Genomic DNA, 15,703 nt, shown 5'->3' on the forward strand with positions numbered 1-15,703 from the left:
TGACCTAGATCAAGAGATTTCTCTAAATTTGACAAAAAGAGGGAATTGTTTTTCTCCAAACAGGTATCTCCTTTAGTCACAAAAGAACGGGTCCCAATAGTTACAGAACAAGCGAGGGGCAAGGGGTACATTGGTTTGCTGTCTTCATGAACTATGAGCAAATTGAATGTGAACTGATTCACTTTGTACTGGTTCATAGTTCAGCATGTTTAGTGCCAAGCTAGTAACCTAGCTACATATCGCATTTTAAAAGTAAATTATAATTTTATTAAAAAAAAAAGGTATAATTCATATGCAACGATTGTGCATTTAACTAGTAAAAAAATGTGATTTGGTAATTATTTTAGAATGTGCTATATATAACAGTAATTTCAGATTGGCATGAATAAACTATGATCCGAATCATAACATTCTGGATGCTTCAAATGCATCACCAGCAAGCATTTTAGCTAATCCGAATTCAAACATTAGCATATGATCTAAAACACACAACAATGCACTTTATGATCACCACAAACAGTGCTAACTAATTGCCAGCTTGTCATCAAAATGAGTGCTTCCAATAAAGCAAATGCAAAGACAAAAACAGAAATTGCAATCAATTCTATTTTAAAGAAAAAAAAATAATTAAAATGTACAACATTCGAACAAAGATAAATTGAACGACGGGATGAATCCTATCAGAAAAATCAATAGAATAAAAATGCTGTGGCTAATTATTCTGACAAGGTAACTGTTGATTCAAGTAACACAAGACGGCTCTTGGTAAGGTTTATTTTTTCCTCTGCTTCAGCTGCTTTCTCTCTGACCCCACGGACAACTTCCTCAGGAGCTTTCTCCACAAACTACAGCAAAAAAATGCAGTATCCACATATGATTTATGTATGGTGGCATCATGCATGTAGAGCCATGTATTATACATACATACTAATGCAAAGTTTGTGCTCGGTTTTATGCATGTATTTGCAATGCAACAATGCAAATTGGAGAAGTTGTGCCATATTGGGCTGTACATATTAGCATGGCCAAGGTGATGGGGGACTGCAACTAGTCATTAACTGATTGGATGGATTAGTTTTTGGTGAAGGAATGATGCAGGATTGAGGAAATTTGTTAACTGGATTTTGTTGCAAATAAGTTGTTACAAGCAAACAAGTCTTTAATCAATCTTCAAGCTTCACAAGACAAATAAGGCAACAATAGTAACAGAAACAACTAACATGGAACTTGTAGAGAAAGGGAACAGTGAGGGAAAATCCCCAGAATCACTTCAGGGGTTCCTAAAAACCACTTCTAGGATTTTGGGAATCACTCACCAAGATTATTTAGACAGCCACAATTCAAATCTTATTCATTAACCTCAAAAAAAAAACAAACAAAAGTATTTGTATGCTTCTATATGTGGGGAGACCCAAAACGTAATGGGAAAAATTACAGACTTGCCCTTGGCTCCTAAACTGACTAAAAATAACAAAAAAAAAAAGCGACTCATAACTCCCTAACGACTTGAGCAAATATCTTAAAACTTAGGAACATATAAAATAAGACTCAAAGAACATAAAATAATTTTTGGAACCCACTTAAATGTAAATAGACTAAAATATCCCCAACTGCTATAAACAAGAAAAAATAATAATAAAAACTCAAGGCTTCTTTATTAGTCTTCTTCCTCATAGGGTAGGTATTCAAATGTTGTTTAAGATTGTCACCATCAAGATTTCCTAGGAAAAACCCAAAGAAAATGTGTCCTAACTGGTGATTGCAATGGGCCATAATCAGCTTGTCAGGCCTCTTTCTCTAAGGAGGGAAGGCACAACCCAATCCAGGCCTAGCCCAGCCAACAGGAGGGCTAGAAATTACCAACCTAGTTTTGCCTGGTCATAAAATCCCCAAGCCCTCGCCAATCACAAACTTACGTGCAACATGCATGTTTTCAAAATCCCCAAGCCAGTGCCACCAAATATAATTGCTTGCATGAACGAATCAGACAGTTAGGTTTATGATTGAAGGAGGTTGGGGACTACAGATGAGAAAAAGAGAGAGAGAATTGAGTTAATAAACACTCCTAATTCTTTACCTCATCGTTCGTAGAAGGATATCAATGTCATTTACAGATGTAAGCACATATAAAAGATACAGTATTTCCATTGGACTTACCGAGCTGAACGAGGATATCAATTAGTGAAAGTAGGTTCAGCCCATTAATCTTGAGTTGGAATTTTCACCAGACTGGTAGGGCAGGAATGTTGTCTTAGGCCAGGCTGCACCAACTGAGCTGTTGATTGATGCCCTTTGTCCTAGTCCTATATAGGATATATTGTCCATACAAACCAAAGGTATTTAACCATGTTTATGAGCATGCATGTGCCTTCCCCATATAATTTTCTTATCCATAGAGGCAAATAATGAACCAACTATTAAATCTTGGGTCGAAATTTCTTTTACCTATTTCTCTAGGTAATCTACTTTATGTGCAAGATTCAATATGCAATACTGGTATGTATTATCTTACGATATATCCAATTGAATACTTTTGAAACTATGTAGTTCAAAACGCAGGTATGCATGTATGTATACACACGAGTAAGGGAGGGTCATACCTTAGGAGAACTGAGGCGAGCTACAAGTGCATCAAACTCTAATTGCATTTTTGAGAGGCGCTTGGAAAGGCGCTGGACTTCAAAAGAAATATCTACCATATCTGCAAGTGGGAGATAAGCCTCAAGACCTTCACCAGCCACAAGGTGCACTGATTGCTTTGCATCACCTGAAAACATGTTCTGTGAAGGTCATATTTACTTCATCGTAATTGAAGCTCGAGATGGTCAACAAAACACAGTTTGCATGAGCTTCTCAATCTTTTACCCTAGAGAACAGAAGTGTTATATTATAAAAGAAACATGCCTGGAGCAGAGTCCATGAAATAGACACTTCGTAAATCTAGCCTCGACAGCAATGCCAAGACTTCCTTCTCCATCTGCAATAAATAAATTATACAAATTAATAGTAACGCAAGGATGTGTGGAAGGAACATATGCGATCATGACTGCATGCATTTATGTGTACAAAGTTGCTACCATAATAATAATCATTATTATGGATCATCTTAATGTTGAATATTAGCCAACTATATGAAGCATCATCAATTGTATTTTAGTGTTGCAAGTCTATCAAGTAGAAAGATAGCATGGTTCCTCTCAAGCTCACCATTTTTCACATAAGACGGAAAAAACAAGGAAATGGAAGATACTCACGGAGATATACTGGAGAACATCTCGGTCCGCAACTATAGATGCTGAAATACGTTTCGCAGGTTCAACAGAATATTCAGCTCGAGCATTCCGAACTGCTCTAGTCTGATACGCACCGAACACAAAAGATTAATAATAACTTTTTCACAGGCAAATGGTGAAAGAAACTGCTGAAAATCTTCGTATGAACAGAAAACATCAAAGCAGAGATTAGACTAGTCAAACTCACCAGAGCTTGTAAATTCTCAAATTTCTTGATTGAGCTAGAATGCCTTGGAAGTGATGTCTCGGGCCAAGGAGACACAATGAGGGCTTGCTTTCGATGAGGTAATGCCTATTTTCAAATGAAGCATCATAAGAATCAATAAATAATATAAAATAAAATAATTGTTCTATCTGTACAAAAAAACCAAGGGTTGAATGAAGGGCATCTGCCTCCACCACCCATGGGACCACTTGCTAAAAAAAATGCCCTGGGTGCATGATTGCAAATTTCCTCATCATTGTCACACATGAATTCTAACCACAACTATGTGGCATCAGTAACATGGATCCTCTTTTTTTCCATTCAGTTCTATCCAGAGCAATATCTTTTGCTAGAACATCTCTGTCTACAGATCTATTATCACTATCTCAATCATTGCCATTTTCATTCAACACTCTCCTACGTATCTTATGTCTGGTTGGTAGACCTTAGCTATATGATAGTCTAAAAGTGCATCTTTATCTCCAAAACACATCCACACTGCGTTTTTTTTTTGTTTCTTTCGATGGTAAATCAACAAATGGATATTGCATATTTGTGGGAGGCAATTTGGTGACATGGAAGAGCAAGTAGCGATTTGCTCGATCATTGGTTGAAGTTGAATAAAGATGGATGGTGGCCTATAGCACTTGTAATATGATATGGCCACATTCACTTCTTACAAAGCAGGGCATGAAGGTTCCTACTCTAATACATCTCCATTGTGATAACAAGTCTGCCATCCATATTACCTCTAACCCAGTCTTCCATGAGAGGACTAAGCACATAGAGGTTAACCATCATTTTATATAAAGTGAAATCTCACACGTTCGACTCCATTTGCTCGATTTGAGGTTACCTGCCAGCATCTTTACTAAAGCAACAATTAAAAATCATAACAGGACTCTCTTAAGAAGCTTGGTATGTGCAATATCTAAGCTCTAGATTGAAACAGAGTGTAGGATAATAATTGATAGTTTGACGAGTAGATTTTCTTTTTATTGTCTTTGCCTTTCATTTACGTGTGTCATGTATGGGTACACTAAAACTGTGCACCTGCCACACTGTACAATTCTTTTTATAGTGTACACTGTGTTCAAGTCACTAAAGACATATTTTTCCAAAGTGACAATTTATTAATTATTATAAGTAGGGAAGAGGGAGGGGGGTCTGGTCACTTAACGTTCTTCCATCCCCACATTTTCTTCATATCTCTTCTCTCTTCCCTGTTATAATGGAAATGCATGACCCAAAATCTGAGACAGGGAAATTAGTTTTATACAGATCAAGGTCACGAGATTAAAACTACTTTACCTGCCACAGTTCCTCAGTAACAAATGGCATGAAAGGATGTAGAATCTTTAGTATGTTTCCGAAGACATACAAAAGAACTGCCTGTGCTACAGAAGCAACAGAATTCCCTTGAGAATGATAAAGGCGGGCTTTACTAGCTTCAATATACCTAAGAAATAAGTGGAAGATATCAACCATGTCAAATAACGCAATCTACCCAAATGAAGCAGAGAATATTTAAGACTTGACCAGAACACAAGCTCGTGAGAATAACATTGCATTGAATAAACTTATCACTCAAAAGGAAAAATGATTGAAGAATGGGAAAGGTAAGCCCATAAATACAAAAATTGTAGGATCTTCATATCTCATATCAAACAGAGTATTCATACTTCCACTTGGAATAAATGATGAAATTGTATATGTGAGGAGAACTGCTTAGAAGAAGTGTCTCTTGCAAAAGATACTAATAACCTATGCTTCTAACTTATGACAAGGATATGGGACCAATAGTGTGGGTAAACCATTTAGAACTAAAAAAGATTTATCCGGTACCGATATGGCACCCATTTTGAAGCAAATGGATAAAATTGCAAGACCTATATAAGCTAGGGGCACTTAAACTTTTTAACCCCAGCTTTAAAATAGATATTATAGAACCCATTTTGAAGTAAATGGATAAAAAAGCAAGGGGTACTTTAACTTTTTAACCCTAGCTTGAAAATACATATATATTAGGACTACTAAGTTATTATTAGTAGTAGTATCATTTATGTTTATTTAGCTAATTGATTATGACTTATGATATATAATAAATTGTGTGCCTAAGGTTGGAGACAATTTTGTCTCCTTCCACGTTTCTCCGATCTCTTTTTCTATTCTCCTCTACGAACTCTTAATCTACATGGTATAAAAGCAGATCATAAGAGTTGGACTCTTTTTTCTTCATTATTTTTATTGTTTCTCAAGTGATTTGCAAGAAAATAAGATTCTTCTTGATCTGATTGAAGGTTAATGAAGAGTTTGTATTTGATCCTCCATGCTGAAGTACGATTGTGGTTGTGGTTCCGTGTAGCTCATGTGTACGGATCTAAGGAGTTTTTAGTGGTTGGTATTGTTTTCGAGTAAGTCTTGTGGTTCTTCAATGTGGTGAAAGGTATTCGTAACAGTTTTTTTAATTCGTTTGAGCCCTAAAATCAATTCTTCAGCCTCATCTGGCATGTGCGATTTCACAAGAGATTTCTCTCTATTTTTTCGAGGTTTTTCACAAATCTTGACTATAAGGAATTCGTGCCGTGGACATTTTTTTCTAGTACAAAATCATTAATGAAACCTTTGAAGGCAATTACATTCAATGTTCTAAAGCAGTAAAAGTACTTTTGAAGGCAAAAGAAAAATGCAATCACTTACTGACAAATAAGCCTACTTCTAAAGATTTGAATGTGATAGATGTAAGGAACAAGAAGATGCTCAGATAGTGACATAGTTGTAGTATATAATGGAACCAGTGGAATAGTATGGAACTACAAATCAGTGCAAACTTTATGTTCTTAGACACCACGAAAAATGTGTTGAAACGAGTGAAACAGATGCATTTCAAATCAAAGAACATCACCCGGATTGATAAGCTCACGCAGAAGTACTTTTCTTTGCAATAAGATGATAGGACCTTAGAGCAAGTTTTTGCATTTATGATGCGAATGCGTGAATAATTTAATCAGTACCAACCAATTACTAGTGATCTTCGCATGATGCATAAATAAAGGGAAGATATGAATGTCATTTGACTCCTCTCTTCTCTCCAACCAGAGTATGAAGCAGTTAGATCTCAAATCTTGGGTAACTAGGATCTTCTATCCTTTACATATGTTTTCTCCCAGCTTAAGAGAACCACATTATCATATAGTGGCAGTGTTAATGTTGATTGATCTGTTTTAGTAGTTCGTAGAAATCACGGAAGTTGTGATCGTGGTAGTCGAGAGGGTCATGATATTAAAGGTGGTACGGGGTGGTAAAGATTTAGGGGAAGCCGAGGTAGAGGCTACGGAACCCCTAAGTGCACTCATTGTGGCCTTGATGGACATACAATAGACATACAATGGCCTTACAACCGTGGAACCCGTAAGTGCACCTTGAGTAAACAATTGATGGGATTTACATGGCAAACTCGTTGCTCATTAGGTTTCATCATTAGTTCAAGATTCAAATCATACACCTATTTCTATTACTTTTGACCAACTTGCAGAGGAGTCCATTCTTCTTTCCAAGGAAAAGTATAATAAACTCATTGCTTGATCTACTCAACCTTCTTCTTCTACTATTATTTTAGCCCAAACAGGTATCGCATCCACTTATTTATTGTCCACCTCATAGTCCTTGGATCATTGACTCTAGTGAATTAGACCATATGATAGGTAACTCTAGTTTGTTGTCTTCCTTTCATTCCTCTAGTTGCCAAAGTGTTAAATTGGTGTATGGTTCTTTTTCTAAAGTTGCTGGGTTAAAGTACATCCCAACCCCATCCTGAGATTTGTCTTCTGTTTCCTATGTCCCTAAATTTTCTTTTAGCCTTTTAAATGTTAGTCAATTGACAAAGAAATTACAATGCTCAGTAACATTTTTCCCCGACTGTTGTGTTTTTCAACATCTAAAGACAAATAAGAGATTAGTAACAGGCGTGAAGTAGGTGGCCTATATTATTTGGATAGCATTCCTGTTAGTACAACACTTCATTCATCTTCTAGCTATTTTTCAGTGGCATTGCAAGCTCAGCACCAATCTTCTGTTCCAAAGTGTCTTCAAGATGCCTTATCCCATCTGGGTTGGAAGACAACAATGGAAGAGGAAATGGTTTCCCTTCATAGGAATGATATGCAAAATCTTCTCTACTTCCTAAAAAGGTGGTGAGTTGCAAATAGGTTCATGTTGTTAAGTTTCACCCTGATGGTATAGTTGATAGATTGAAGGCACAAATGGTCGCAAAAAGTTGTACAAACTTATGGAATTGATTATGCTAAGACCTTCTCCCTGGTGACTCAGATTGCCTTCGTTCGTGTTATTATTTCTTTAGCTCCTATGTCTAGGTGGCACCTATATCAACTTCATATGAAGAATGCAATTTTACATGGTGATTTGCAAGAAGAGTTGTATATGGAATAACCACCTGGGTTTGTTGCTTAGGGGGAGGTTGGCATAGCAAGCTCAGAAAGGCGTTTTATGGTTTAAAACAATCCCCGCGAGCATAATTTGAAAAATTCAACAATGCAGTTCTTGATTTTAGGAAGTTGAGGTGTCAGATAGACCTACTTCGTTTTTTTCATTCTCACTCCACAGGTAGGCATATTCTTCTAATTTTGTGTGGATGATATTGTATTGACAGGCATTGATGCTATTGGGATTTAGAAATTAAAGTCATTTTTACAACAAAAGTTTCATACCAAGAATTTGGGTAAGTTGGGATGCTTTCTTGGTATTGAGGTTGCACATTTAGCTAGTGATATTAGTCTCTCATAGAAAAAGTATACTTTAGATTTATTAGATGAGACTGGTTTACTTGGATCTAAAACTGTGAATTCTCTCATGGATCCAAAACCAAAGTTGACTATTGATCAATGAGATCTTTTTTATGATCTTGGTAGGTATAAGAGACTTGTTGGGAAGTTGAATTACCTCACAATTACTAGGCTAGACATTTCATTTGCTGAGTATTGTTAGTTTATGGAAGCTTCTAAATTATTTCATTGGGTAGTATTGCAATGTATTGTTAGGTACTTGAAGGGTTCCCCCGGAGATAGTTTGTTATACAAGTCAAATGGTCATACTTGTATACAAGGGTATACAGATGCAAAGTAGATAAGTTTTCCTTCAGATAGGAGATCCATCACAAGGTATTGTACATTCTTGGGTGGTAATCTTCAGACATTGAAAAGTAAAAAAGCAAATAGTTGTTGCCAGATTTATTGTTGAAGATGAGTACAGAGCTGTCATACACATCTTATGAGCTAACCTGGTTGAGACACTCTTCACTTTTCCAGTAGATAGGCTTTACAATAGAAGTACTTGTAAGTCTCTTTTGTGATAACCATGCAACAAAACACGTAGCTTCTAATCCTGTGTTTCATGAGATAACAAAGAATATTTAAGTTGATTGTCACTTTATTTGTGACAAACTCCTAAATGTTGAAATTTGCACTCACTATGTGAAGTCTGAAGATCAACTAGCTAACTTATTACCAAGTCATTGGGTTGTAGTAAGGTGGATTATATTTGTAACAAGTTAGGATTATAGGATACATATTCTCTAGTTTGAAGGGGAGTGTTAGGAGTAATAAGTTATTACTAGTAGGGGTAGTATCAACTTTTTTTACTTTGTTATTTGGTTATGATATATAATATATTGTGTGGCTAGGGTCGGAGTCAATTTTGACTCCAACGTTTCTCCAATCTCCTCTTCTTTTTTCCTCTCCGAACTTTTAATCTACACACACACACACACACATTTATATAAGACAAAACACAACGGTTGTCTTCCCCCAATGTTGTTAATCTCACACGTTTATTGAGGGAGAATTTCAACTTTATTCCCTTTTCTCTCCTCTTTCCAAGAACTCCCCTTCAACTTTATTGCCTTCTCTCTTTTATCCCTTTCTAGAAATACTCCTTCAACTTTATTGTCTTTCCTCTTCTCCCCCTTTCCCAATAATATCCCTCCAATTTTATAGCATCTACCCTTCTATCCTTTTCTAATAATACTCATACAACTTTAGTGTCTTTCCACTTTTACCCACCTAACCCCAAAGAGGATGACATGGGCAAACTCTAGTAGCTTATTCAAACAGAAGCGTGTTTACGGGATCAAGTAGCTTATTCATGACAACAACCAATAAGAAAATCGTAATTAGTACGTATTCCAAAGAGTTACATCCATAGTTAAACAGAAGCTGATGAGGCTATGACTGAAATCATGGCAAGAGCTGCTTGACCTCATTATAGAGGAATACGCACTATAAAAAGGGAAAAGGCTCCTTCCATAGCAATTCTGTACATAAAGTGTCAGCTTTGGCGGCTTGAAAAATCACCATCAATGGGTCCTACCCATTACAAAGATACTGTACACCAAAAAGACGATTGCAGTCAACATAACATCAAATCAATAGAATTCTTCCAGGACGATTCCCTAGTTAATGAGCATCCAAAAGAGTGATAGGTTGGATGATCAGATCAGGTTAACTATTGCCCAACGAAACACACAAAGCGGGATCCATCAAATGGTGGTCCAGACCCTGCAGAGATGAAATGAAATCTATTCCTTCCAGAGGACCGTAACTTGTCAGGGAGTGGCCAAAAGAATGTGTGTAGCTTGTATTCATTGTGTTAAGTGTTTCTATTTGAAAAAAGAATGACAAGCTACAACATTATTCAAAGCTTAGTACACAAAGAAGTAGAACAGACTCTTCAAACTTCTGAGGTCTACTAACAGTAGTCTTTTCTAAATTGGGTTGCTCAAATTTGGCACAATCACGAACATACCTCTGTTCATTGACAAAAAAAATGTTTGCAGCATCTTGCGCCTAAAATAATTGTATTTTCTAACAAAAAGTTGCTTCAAAATGAAGAATAGTACCACCAATCAAAAGATATAAATAAAGAATAATATACCAGTCAGCAAAATCACCCCAAAAGAATTCGTATATTTCTCTACCAACATCACCGAAGAAAAAAATTTCGTAGCTTGAGGTAACAACGTCAATAAGTTGATGAAGTTTTGAGACCTAGAATTCAAGTGAAATGCGTCAATGAAACATGGGAGCACAGGGAATAGGTATTACAGAAAGAAAAAAAAACAAAGGTCATATTAGTTGCCTTACCACCCAACATTCTGGCAAAGGTAGTCTGAGTAGAGATTCCTCTGTATCAAACTGCAGAAAACTATAATTTTTTAGAGTTTAGACTGACAAAATATTCATCTAGCAAAAGCAGACAATTCTTAGAAGATGAACACACATTCATTGTGGTGAAATCAAAATAAACAATATCTTTAGTATAACTTGCTAAACAGGTCTACCATGATAAAACCTATTAACAGGACAAAACTTGTGAAACAACAGCAATGCAAAAGCAAAATTGTAGATAAGTAACCTTTAAATCAAATTTTCAAATAAGGAGTGGGACAAGCCACTTAAATTGCCTAAAGCGTGAGGGCACAAACTTCATGCGTTTGCCTTTTTATTTTTAACAAATGTATTTACTAAAAGAGAATCAGATCAAGAATACCTATTTATTATTCATTAAATGAAGCCAAGCAAGATCCTACTCTCTAGCCTCACACACCAAATCCCACCTTAACATAAGATCTTCAAAGAATATACCTTTGAACTCCTTATACAATTTACACTAAAAGAACAAAAATCCCAAGAACTAATTAGAACCTCTCGAAGTAAATGCTCCTTACCTTCGAAGATTATGTAGTTTCTTTCCTTAGAAATGCCCAACCACATGACAAAGGGAGTAAATGAATTTTTTTATTTTTTTTGTGTATACCTTTATTATTTAGAATTAAGAAAGGACAACAAGCAGTTGAGCTGACCGACCTAGAGAGAAAAGACGAAAGAAGGAAACTACCTTGAGCAAACAGACTCCCACCTAAAACCAAACTCCTCAAAGAGAACTCTGAACTCAAAACAAAGTCTTCACCAAAAAAATAACCACCCAAGAATATCTATCTTAACATCCAGAAGAGAAAAGTCCAGTCCTTTGGAAGACTCTCTAGTTCCTTTCCAACCAGAGCCCTCAGCATAGAGCGAAAGGAAGAAAGTTTCACAGAATTCTTTTCCTGCCACAGAACATTGTTTGATCACAACTTTGCATTTATGATATGACAAAGTTTGGCAACACCCACAGGATATCAAAAAGAGAAAAAAAAAAAAAAAAAAAGTGACACCACGGAAGAAAAAAAGGAACATAAATCCTTTCCTTATAAGTACATTCCATGAAATGAGAACTCCTAAACAAGGATAGTATGGATCCTGGAAAGCATGGAATAAGGATAAGACTTCCCAAACAAATTTACAATTGCTGAGAAAATGGTTAACAGATTCACCACTTGGCTTACATAGTGACCAAATATGCTATGACAATACCGTGGACAATCATATGGTCCAAAGTTAAAAACCTATTTGAGGCAGTTGATCATATATGAAAAATGACACCTTAGATGGGACAATTAGGCCCCATGCAACAATAACAAGTAATTCCAAAGAGCAACAAGGGAATGATAGAATAATTTTATTGAAAAGGCTCCATCTTGATTGCATGCCAACACCCTTTGGTCCTCCTCCAACGAAGAATTGAGAATAATAGATATATACCTGAGAAAATTAGCACAAGCCATGATAACACTTGGAGAAGTGGTGGAAAGGACTACATACAATAAATAATTGATGCACATATGTCCTACAGGTAATGAATTTAACTATTGCATTTAAATTTATTATTTCGTTCATTAATTCAAACTCTTAAATTTATTTTGTAATGTGACAGATGTGGGCATTTGAACACATTATAACCCAGAAGATAAGAAAGGTGATTAAGAAGGATGCATGGCCCAGACATTAATACAACTGAAAAATGAAGTGTTTCTATTAAATAGGATGACCCTATCTTGGTCAGTGAAGTAGAATGTTTAAGCCAAGCCAACAAAAAAAATAAAGTTGTTGGTCAAGTTTTCATATAAGATTCCAAGAAATGTCCTTTACCTTTTAGACATGGAACGATACTCTAAAATAACTACTGCCTAGGGACACTAGATTAGAAAGAATACATGAAGAGAATACCTTATGCATAGTTTAGGAGTTTTATACATACAATGCTTTGCATTACACTAGCTGTAGAGGTCGATCCTATGATAAATTGCCCTAGATCACGATTTCATCATTAAATTCACAAAATAATAGAATAAGTATGGAAAAAATAAACACCACATAGGTTTTTTACGTGGTTCAGCAAACATGTCTATGTCCACAGGCTCGGAGAACCATTCCACTATAAATCAGACGATGACATGACCTCTTCTCCTTGACCTCCCCTCTTCCTCCTACTCTCCATTTTTTCCTCGCCCTTTTTACATTGGCCTCAAAGCTTTTAAATAGGGCAAGAATCCCCTTCAAACAATGCTACGTGTCCACCTTGAAATACGTGTTGATGGTGTGAATGAACGATCTAGATGGTAGATGATTTTATCACTCCACATAGCCCCTTCTCGAAGGTGGAGATTGATGTACCAAGATCCACCTTCGAGAACTTTATAGTTTCTGACAATCCTTCTTGAATGAGCACCATCCCTGATTTTCAAACTAGTATGACTCCAAAGTCTCTTTTGTGTGTTGATTGACCAACAAAGAGGTCGGATTCCATTTTATGTACAACCGTCCAACCAGCAACGAAGTCGGATTCCTTTGATGAACCGAACCTAAACCTTTTGAGTATACTTAACCTGAAGAGTAGGGTTCAATTTTCTCCTTGAATATAGCTGCTTTACTTATCTATTTTAGATTTGTTCCAACATCAGAATAGGGCTTTGTTCCCAGACTGACTCAAGCCACCTTAACCATTTTAACCATGTTCAACCAACAGAATAAGGTTCGGTTCCCTCGATGAACTGAACTTAAAGACTTAAATTTTCCTGAACCTACTCAACCTCAAGAGTAGGGCTCGGTTCCCTCAATGAATCGAGTCTTAACCTTCATAAACCTACTCAACCTCATATAAGTAAGGCTATGATCCCTCATTGAACCGAGACTTAAATTTCTTGAACCAACTCAACCTCATGAATAGGGCTCGATTCCCTCAATGAACCAAGTCTTAACCATCTTGAACCTACTCAACCTCGTATGAGTAGGGCTCAGTTCCCTCAATGAACCAAGACTTAACCTTCTTGAACCTATTCAACCTCATATGAATAGAACTCGGTTTCCTCAATGAGCTGAGCTACTTTGCCATTTTAATCGTGTTTAACCTAAAATAATAGGGCTTGGTTCCCTCAATGAACTGACCTACCTTTCGATAGTACGAAATAAATCAAAAGATAATCACAATTATTATTAAAATAAGCCCAATTAAAAACATTTAAAGCAAAATCCCTACACCTCATGAAATCTGATAACATAACATAAATCTCCTACTAGCAATTTAAATAAATTCATCTATTAATCAAAATCATGTTTTGCATCTTGGTAATCAAGCGATCTTCAACTTCTTAAAGCCTTTGATCCAATTGCTCCATGGTAACGAAATTGTTGCTTTCAGCCATGTAGTGGTGGATCTCAGTCAAGTCTCTAATACCACTTGATGCAGTGAAAGCATGTGAATCAATAGATTCGATAGGAATTAAGATATTGTGTTCAATGGTACACACAAAATTAATTTAAATTAATAGATTCAATTGACAAACAAGCAATAGCTTGAAAAAAAGTAAAGCATAAAGCTAAAAAGTAATTAAGAGAAAAGATAATTGAATTGATATGTTTGGAATTCATTGAATTTCGTTTTTGGAGCTCCTTATATAGATAACTCCATCATAGCAACTTAGAATTCTTCTAAAATACTAAAAATTAACATTTCTAACCTATCTATAACATAATAATAAAAATAAATTTTAAAAAAATTAGAAACAAGGAATTGTACTCCTAAAATAACAATGAAATATAAATCCTACTAAAACTAGAAAATATAAACAAATCCTATTAGAATAAGGAAACTACTTAAGATTCTAACTAGAACTATAGATGTCCTACATTAGATGGATTGAGATCCACAATTAATATTGCAAGACAACAAATACATAACTTAGGGTTGCGTGCGGGAGCCTATTTTTCCAATTACTTGCAAATCTAAAATAGTCAAAATGGAGGACGTGATTGGGCATTTGATTCATATGACTAATAAAAAGTTTCTATTCGATAGGATGGACTTGTCTCTATCACTGAAGTAGTTGACTTCAAACTTGATATATATCCATATCATATACCGATTAGGATTGAAAGAAAATAAACTAGTCTAGGGTATTTTGGTAATTGACATGTGAGTGGGAAAAAATATCCACAAGGGATCTACCCCTTTATAAAGGAGATCATATCCAATTCATTATTTCCCTATTTAGGACACTAGGTGATTCACTAATAGCTATAAAATAAATTAGAGCTATGTCAAGTTGGATTGGGAGAAAACATCAAAGGAATATTTTCAAAATACATGGATGAACTAACCCAAAGAATATCTGATGGAGATCATTTATGGGAAGGGGCTTAAATGGTTATATATGAAAGGAATGTAGAGGATATGGAGAGTGTATGGAGGAGTTGGGCTTCGAGAAAGAATAGAGATGAGAAACATAAAACTTGAATTCACTGTGCCATGATCTTGGGATAGAAATACACATTTTAATAGCTGATCTAAAAAAAGTCAGATGACACTTTTCTAGTTAGAAGAAATGAGCAATTGATATGCAAAATCTGTAAGATTATCCATGGGAAAGTTTAATTACACGACATAAGAAAATGGTTTTAGATGTTTACATTAAAATATAGAAGAAAATGGGTGAAACAAGGATGTCAAATAATGTGGTGGAATAAAAAATGAGAAAAAAAAATGTTGGCTTTGGAAAATAAATTGACAAAGAAATGTGGAACCAAAAGACAGAGACAATAATGAGGTGGCATGAAATAGGTCAGGCATTAAAAAAAATAGTAAAAAAGTTCCTTAGTGCTTATGGGTAAAGAAAACATGCGTAAACAAGGTCTCACGTTTCGTACCATCTCAGAATATTTTGACTGACATATTCCATTTTAACCAAGATTGAATGAAAACATTTACTCTTAAACATTAAATGCTTTGGTTTATTTTGGAATGCGTCGGATGT

The 15,703-nt window shown here is 35.7% G+C and overlaps 1 protein-coding gene across 2 annotated transcripts in view; it reads right to left on the reverse strand.

Moving 5' to 3' along the window:
* Positions 1-590: 590 nt before the first annotated feature.
* Positions 591-15,703, reverse strand: part of EMB2247 (protein EMBRYO DEFECTIVE 2247) — a 100,451-nt gene continuing 85,338 nt past the window's right edge. For both annotated transcript variants that reach the window (XM_086425754.1, XM_086425753.1), the window contains 8 exons: positions 10,656-10,706; positions 10,447-10,559; positions 4,810-4,957; positions 3,481-3,585; positions 3,255-3,356; positions 2,905-2,977; positions 2,601-2,767; positions 591-845 (listed from right to left, as the gene is read on the reverse strand). In XM_086425754.1, coding sequence (XP_086281880.1) covers positions 717-845; positions 2,601-2,767; positions 2,905-2,977; positions 3,255-3,356; positions 3,481-3,585; positions 4,810-4,957; positions 10,447-10,559; positions 10,656-10,706 — 888 coding nt within the window. In that variant the 3' untranslated portion in view covers positions 591-716. The remainder of the gene's footprint in view (positions 846-2,600; positions 2,768-2,904; positions 2,978-3,254; positions 3,357-3,480; positions 3,586-4,809; positions 4,958-10,446; positions 10,560-10,655; positions 10,707-15,703) is intronic.

The sequence above is a fragment of the Akebia trifoliata genome, chromosome 15 (assembly GCF_017979445.1).
Source record: "Akebia trifoliata isolate Shusen 1 chromosome 15, ASM1797944v1, whole genome shotgun sequence".
NCBI classification, from domain to species: domain Eukaryota; kingdom Viridiplantae; phylum Streptophyta; class Magnoliopsida; order Ranunculales; family Lardizabalaceae; genus Akebia; species Akebia trifoliata.